The sequence below is a fragment of the Pseudorca crassidens genome, chromosome 5 (assembly GCF_039906515.1).
Source record: "Pseudorca crassidens isolate mPseCra1 chromosome 5, mPseCra1.hap1, whole genome shotgun sequence".
Classification (NCBI taxonomy): domain Eukaryota; kingdom Metazoa; phylum Chordata; class Mammalia; order Artiodactyla; family Delphinidae; genus Pseudorca; species Pseudorca crassidens.
In genome coordinates this window covers 46,574,871-46,582,888 of record NC_090300.1, presented here as the reverse complement: position 1 = coordinate 46,582,888, position 8,018 = coordinate 46,574,871, and the positions used below count along the sequence as shown (strand labels likewise).

At 42.7% G+C, this 8,018-nt stretch overlaps 1 protein-coding gene across 1 annotated transcript in view; it reads right to left on the bottom strand.

Annotated features, from left to right (window-relative positions):
* Window positions 1-2,212: 2,212 nt before the first annotated feature.
* Window positions 2,213-8,018, bottom strand: part of OTOL1 (otolin 1) — a 55,815-nt gene continuing 50,009 nt past the window's right edge. Inside the window, exons 4-5 of the mRNA XM_067737223.1 lie at window positions 4,109-4,180; window positions 2,213-3,444 (exon numbers count right to left, since the gene is read on the bottom strand). Of these exons, the coding sequence (XP_067593324.1) occupies window positions 2,546-3,444; window positions 4,109-4,180 (971 nt within the window). The 3' untranslated portion in view covers window positions 2,213-2,545. The remainder of the gene's footprint in view (window positions 3,445-4,108; window positions 4,181-8,018) is intronic.

Sequence of the window (8,018 nt, the reverse complement as noted above, 5' to 3'; positions counted from 1 at the left end):
GGGTCTTCATTGCTGTGCACAGGCTTTCTCTAGTTGCGGCAAGCGGGGGCTACTCTTCGTTGCGGTGCGTGGACTTCTCTTGCAGTAGCTTCTCTTGTTGCAGAGCATGGGCTCTACGTGCACGGGCTTCAGTAGTTGTAGCATGCGGGCTGAGTAGTTGTGGCTCACGGGCTCTAGAGCGCAGGCTCAGTAGTTGTGGCGCACAAGTTTAGTTGCTCCGCGGCATGTGGGATCTTCCCGGACCAGGGATCGAACCCGTGTCCCCTGTTTTGGCAGGCGGATTCTTAACTACTGTACCACCAGGGAAGTCCTCTCAGCAGTTTAATACTCTGGGGAGGCATTCAGGGGAGAGGTCAGGATATGCAACAGTCATTAGGGTAGGAGCAGGATATGGGTTGCATTCAAATCCTTGGGATGCAAGAGATCCACTTTTGTTTTTGGGCTTTCAACGAGACGGAAGACATGGTATAGTTTAAAGAAGGGACATTGTTGTGCCACTTCACCCTTGTAGCAGAGAGTGGCGTACAGAACCCAGAAGTCACCTCCCAAAGCCATCCCAAAGGCTAAGAACTTCCTTAGTTGGGATGCCCTGAGGAAAATTCATAACTAACCACCAACCCTGGATCCTAACACTAAACTCTTAAGTTCAGACTTCCTATAAAGTGTTTACCACAAACACACATGTAAGACACCGCTGGATATCATAAATCCTCCATGTGAATTGTTCCTCTCTTACTGGCCCTCTGCCCAGCTACCTTTTGCATCACATCCTTTGATGTGGTTTCTCTTCCATCTTCCTAGGTTAGTTGGTCTCAGCCTCCCAAATCCCTCCGACCCCAAGATGGAAAAGGCATAAAGAAAGAAATATATCTATAACAAAATACAGAGAGACAAAACTCTAAGTTCCTGGAATCTCTTCACTATCCCGTCCTCAAACTGGAAAAGAAAAGTCTAAGTGCAAATATCGCTGTCTTAATCATTTGTGAATTTTTACTCTCCCTGTGACAAATACAAGCAAAGCCACAATTAAAGCAATATTGCAATCTAAATAGAGAAGAATTGCTGAAGCAAGGGCTAAATGTCAAAAGTAAACTTTATCCCAGCCTGCTGGGTAATCTTTGGATGAGAAACTAATGCAACATTTCCAAAATTGGCATCTTACAGAACGCTGTTCCATGGGATGCTGCTTGATGAGTTCTATGCTCAAAATAAATATAGTATCACTGGACAAAACAAAATTAAACAAATTTCTTTTCTGTGGGAATATCAGGGACTACACTAACATGCTCTATGAATCTTTAAAAGGGAGATAGAATATAGCATTTCCAACATTTGTTTGACACAGAACCCACTCTTTGCAGTAGCTCATAATAACAACTTCCAGTAATGGTTTTCCTCTGAACACAGTTTGAGAAGTACTATTCTAATATATATATACATATATATGAAGATCAAAAATAAATTATGTTTTTCAGAGTTTGTTTATCTGGCAGAGCAAGGCCAAAATGTTTCCCATCACTCACTCCCTGATTTGACTCACCAAGATTTGCAAATCTGCATAACTATATGCCTTCATTAAACCAAATTCAATTTAGAGTCAACAAATTCACTTCTTAATAAATGAGGTTGTTGAGTTATTATATAGTCACAGCTTTAAATATTCACATTGCAAGTGAATTCCCAAATACCCACCTGTTACAGCAATGTTATCACTGAATAACTAGAATTAATTATTTTAGAGATGATGATAATGAAGCCAAAGAATTTATCCAAATTAAGTGTTCTTCCATGAAGAAAGGGCTGAAACTTTAGATCAATAATGATTTAATTTTACTCTGAAATCTTTGGGGGACATTCAGTTCTTCTAAGCACAATAATTAGATGAATCGCTGGATCTTTGCTATGATGAAGCAATATCTATATCAACTTTCTTTTTACCTTTTACCCAACACACAAGTCCATATAATACAGGTTTTTTATGAGCAAACCCTTACACACTGATTGATCTTAAAAATACTTTAGCTAGTCTTTACTATTCTTTCTGTGTATTCTCCCTGAATTAAACTAACATGGGAATAGTTCTATTTTGTGGGAAGGCAATCCTCCCAACAGAATTAGAAACTTTTGAGAAATACCTACCCATCATATGTCAGCTGTTAGCCTCACATTCACACTGAAAAGAGTTACACACATTTTTATGAGACAGAAAATATTTAGTAAGAATATATTTATTTATTACAAATTTCATTCATATTTTTGTATACAAATATTATTTAAAGGGCTTGAGAAATGCCATTATAATGCTAAATGAAAAAAGCTAGCTACAAAATTAATAGACACATGCTCTCAAATACATATAAATATTTTTTAAAGGTGATGTTCTAAAATAGGAATTATTGACTCTAGGTGATATAATTTTTTCTTAATTTTTCTGTATTATTTTTATAATCATGAAAAGAAGTGAAGCTTACTTTTTTCAATAGCACTACCCAATGTTACCTGACTTATTCCACTAAACCCAAACTACAGTGTTGAAGATACAAGTTTATGGTGAAATGCCAGGGTTTTCCTCTGGGTACAAAAGGAACCCAGTAAAAATGCTATCATCCTCAGCACTGACATACACCCCATTCCAATCTTTTGAAACTTCCAGCCAGACTTGGTCCCCTGCTTTTAATTTCAAGATGATGAGGAGAGAGGCCTGGTCTATTTCATGACCATAGAGCGTTTCTCTGGACTTGAACTGCTTCCTATTCCAGGCCACCAGGCTGATCTGAGCAGGTCGGCCCCTCACGGTGACGTGGTAGGAAAAAACATATGCCCCAGGAATACTACAGTTAAATTTCCCAGTGACAGGGCTGTAGTTCCCTTGGTCGTTATAGAGAACCTTGTCAAACTTGATAGGGGCATTTGGAGGGGGGAAAGGCTTGGATAAAGCAGCACTGAAAGCTGACTGTGGGACTCTGGCCACCTCCCCCTTGGAGCCCTTGAGGCCCCGAGAGCCCTTCTTCCCAATAGACCCTCGGACCCCTTTGCTCCCAAGTTCACCCTTTGGCCCTGCAGGTCCCACAAGACCAGGAGGACCCAACTCTCCCTTTTCTCCTTTAACTCCTGGATCACCTTGGGGCCCAGGCAGCCCGTCTGAACCACTTTTCCCTTCCATTCCAATATCTCCTTTGCTACCTTTTTCTCCTTTCATGCCCTCCTCGCCTTTTTCTCCTTTTCCCACCCTCTCCCCAGAATCTCCACAGTAGCCCTTATCCCCCATCTCCCCCTTGTCTCCCTTGGCCCCAGGCTCTCCATTCAAGCCTGGTGCACCCACAGCCCCTCGGTCTCCTTTATCTCCTTTGGTACCATTGGCACATGTGTCCCCCTTCGAGCCTTTTTGTCCTTTCACTCCTGCCAGGCCAATATTTCCTCTATCCCCCTTAGGACCAAGTCCACCTGAAATGGAAAAATTAAAATAATGGTTAAGGCTCACATATGGTATGACCATTATGCTATTATTATGCTCACAAAATGAAACAAAACCTCTTAACTGGAGCTGGAAACCTGCTTCTTGCCTGAGCAATGGCCATGCAGAGGAGATTCTTACACTGAGCCATTCAAATCAAGCGACTCCCTCATAAAGGAAAGAGTTAATGCTACTGAGAAGCAACAGCTTATATTTAGATCTTATATATCTAGTTTGTCTGTTTGTTTGTTTGTTTGACTTTTAAGATGATGAAGAATATTAGAACTATAGTTGCCCGTTGTGTTCCATTATACTTTGCATTTTGGCCCAACCCAGCTATTCTCCTAAATCTCCATATTGTCCATCCAAACCCAAAATCTTACAGGCAAAACACCTGCAACCCAGAAAGATTTAGAGATCTTTTTCCCAAGGACAGCGAGAAAGAGGTGCAGAGTTCAGATACTTTTACCACTTCCAGACTCCTACACTAGTGCTGATAACACTCCATCCAATCAGTACACTAAATTATTAGAAGATTATTACTAATTGATATTTCCATCTTACCTCCCTGATAACTTTAAATACAAACAGGAAGAAAATTAAGGGCCATACTGCACACGTGACTACACACAGTAGATATACTTTATACACTACCTGGTACTCCAGGTTTTCCTGGGTATCCTGGAACTCCATTTGTTCCTTGCTCCCCACGTTCTCCTTTAAGTCCTAAAATGATACCAAGATTAACTTTTTTCTAACTATATTAGCTATGATATAACAAACACCCATTTCAAAACTGTGTCACATTCTAATGCTTCCTTTACCAAAATGTGTAAAGGTAAAACAATATGGAAAAAGAATTTATTGAGTAACATTAGGAATATTTTATTCCAATTGATGGTGAACCATTTAAAGTATATTTGGAGGTAGTGCCACATCTCTTCAGATTTCAGCTTTTCCCTCAGCATTCTTGTAGCTCTTCAAATCTCTTACAAAACCTATGACATTCTGCCTTACATTATGTATGTCTGTGTTTGTGCTCTTCTTATTACAAATTCTGAACGACAGTTAAAAGGTCCTCTTTTTTTATATCCCTCACAATGTGTGAGAGATCGTACCGTGCACCATATAAGCTAAAACACAGAGCACAACACTCTGCAGTCAGCTAAAACTATTCATGATAAAAACCCACACAGGGGGCTTCCCTGGTGGCGCAGTGGTTGAGAGTCCGCCTGCCGATGCAGGGGACACGGGTTCGTGCCCCGGTCCAGGAGGATCCCACATGCCGCGGAGCAGCTGGGCCTGTGAGCCATGGCTGCTGAGCCTGCGCTCCACAACAAGAGAGGCCGCAGCAGTGGGAGGCCCGTGTACTGCAAAAAACAAACAAACAAACAAACAAAAACTCACACAGGATAAAAAATATTGTCCTTGATATACATAAAGCACCAAGGAAAAGCTAATTTTCATTTTGTTTGGAAATTTTTTCATATACTCTTTGGGCAATTATAAAGCTGCTGTGAAAATTCATGTTTGAAAAAATAAAAATATCTGGGCTTTTAGATATTTGCCATATTACCACAAAATGGACTTTTACACTGGGCCTGGCCAAAGGCCCATCCTGTTACAGTACAGCCACTCTAGATTTATTTTAATTGTAACTAATAATAGCAAAAATAACAGTAACAATAATACCTAATTCTCATTGAGCACTTACTTTGCACCAGGTAATGTTCCAAGCTCTTAACATGAATTTTTAAATTTCAAACTTTTAGTTTAATATTAATTTTTATTTGATAATAAAACAGCCTCTCATATAACAGGGAGGCTCACATAACAGAGCACATTTCATCAATTGGAATATTTTTCATTTACAAAAGTTTGTAGCATCTCCCATCAAGAAAGGTAGAGCACATATTTTTGTCACCACTTTCATCACAAAAGAAACTGAGGTTTGAAAAAGTTTAGCAATCTGTACAGAGTCAAACATAACTGTATATAATATTGGTTGGCATCAACTTACCAGCCATATTATTTATGATATAACCAACAAATTTTGTTTCATTTTTTCCAGGGAAAAAGAAACCCTAAGTCAAATTAAAAGTCATGAGAAGAGGGGACTTTTCAAGATGGCGGAGGAGTAGGAGGACATGGAGTTCATCTCTCTCCACAAATGCATCAAGAGTACATCTACAGGGCTTCCCTGGTGGCGCAGTGGTTGAGAGTCCGCCTGCCGATGCAGGGGACGCGGGTTCGTGCCCCGGTCCGGGAAGACCCACATGCCACGGAGCAGCTGGGCCCATGAGCCATGGCCGCTGAGCCTGCGCGTCCGGAGCCTGTGCTCCGCAATGGGAGAGGCCACAACAGTGAGAGGCCCGTGTACCGTGAAAAAAAAAAAAAAAGAATACATCTACAGATGCAACAATTCTCACAGAACACGGGCTGAACACTAGTAGAAGACCTTGGACACCAGAAAGGACAATAAAGATGCCTGCATAACCAGGCAGGATGAAAGAAAGGGAGAAAGAAGAGGAGAGGAAATGGGATGGAACCTGCTCCCCAGTTGGGGAGCTGAAGCAGAAGAGAGGTTCCCACATCTGGGGAAGCCCCCTCACCGACAGAGAAATTGGTTGGGACAGAAGGGAAGCACCTGAGGCTGTCAGAGGAGGGTGGAGCAGCCAGTCTGTGGCAGAGAGCACAGAGTGAGACCTACACAGACAGTCCATGCAACAGCACTGCATGCCCCACACTGGGACATGTGTCCACTGGTGCACACAGCGGTGGGAGCTGGAGCATGGGGATTGGAGTACAAACCCAGGAGGAGTACTATTGTTGGCTGCAAGGAGACAGCCGATGGGGATGGGAGGGAGGAAATATGCAACTGGGAATGCCTGTAGAGGAAACCTGGACTGCCATGGAAGCAAGGCACCACTGTTGAGTGACATGCAGGGGATGCAGCCCCCGCTGCAGCCTCTCTCCCCACGCACCAGCCCCTGCCCATCCCCGCAGGTGCTAGGAGAGGGCCCTGACAGGGCTGGCCCTCGCACACCTGCCACTGGGCACTAGAAAATGCTCACACTAGGCCAGATCTCTTGTGCCTGTGGCTGCCACCTCCCTGCACATCTGTCGCCACTGGAGCTCCTGCGACCCAGGCAGCCATACCACCTCCACGCCCTGTCCTCACTGGGGCAGGCCCAAGTGCTCCAGGGCAGCCTAGGAAGCAGAATCCTGTGGGTGGCCCACATGCAGAAGTGGGGCTAAAATCACAGCTGAGCCCCAGGGGCAGGGTGACTAAGGAAGAGGAACAAAAATCTTTCCATCAGTTGCACAAGCTACATATTAAGGCCCTGTGATCAGCTTCGCAGACCCTGCATCTATGGATCTGAATGGACAATGAGTGTTCCCACAAATGAAACTGGTCTAGCTCTGGTAGCTGTGGACTTTGGGGGCAAGCACACGCATGAGCTGGGCCAGATCAGAGTCTGACCTGTCCTCACAGTGCCCACAGCAGGTCGAGAGACCAACCTAGAGGCACTAGAGGGCCTACTGGGGAGGTGGAGGTGGGCTGTGGCTCAGAGCAGGGGCTAGCACAATGACAGCTGAGACCCCAGGAAAATATTATTATTACTATTATTATTATTATGTTTTGATTTGTTCTGTTGCTGGCTTTGTTTTTTGTAATTATTATTTTTATTTAGTATTTTGGGGGGGTTTAGGTTTGTTTGGTTTTTCTCTGTTTTTTTTCTTTCTTTTTATAATTTTGTTCATTTTTTTGTTTTTATTTTTAATTGTTCTGTTTTTTTCCTTTTCTTTGTTCTATTTTGTTTTTATCTTTTTTTCCCTCTTTCTGTTTTTTCTTTTAATCCTTTTTTTAATTGTTTTTGTGTGTCTGTTTTTGTTTGCTTTGTTCTTCAGTTTGCATTCTGTTTTAGTTTTGTTTTTTGTTTTCTCTTTGTGTTAGTTTTGTTTTTAATTGTTTGATTTCATTTTGGGGTTCTGTTTGTCTGGTTGTTCTCTTGGGTTTTGTTTTCTTTGGTTTTGTTTTTGTTTCTTTTTGTGTGTGCATGAGTTTGTTTTCATTTTTGTTTGGTTGGTTTTGCTTTTACCATTTGGAGTTTGTTTTTTGGTTTTATTGCTGTTGTTGCTATTTGTTTCTGTATTTGCTATTTCTCTTGGGTTTTGTTTCTCTTTTTGTTTTCTCCCCCCACCCCTTTTTTTCCCTTTATTGCTGTGATGTGTGGCTTGTGGGGTCTTGGTTCCCCAGCCGGGGGTCAGGCCGGAGCCTCGGGGAAGGGAGCACTGAGTCCAGGATGCTGGACTGCCAGAGAATTCCTGACCCCAAGGAATGTTAACTGATGAGACCTCTCCCAGAGGTCTGCATCTTGAATACAAGACATGGCTCTACCCAACTGCCTGCAGGCTCTAGTGCTAGATGCCTCACAGCAAACAACAAGCAAGACAGGAACACAAAACCACCTATCAGCAGACAGGCTGCCTAAAGTTGTGCTAAGCTCACAGACACCCCAAAACACACCACCTGACATGGCCCTGCTCATCAGAGGGACAA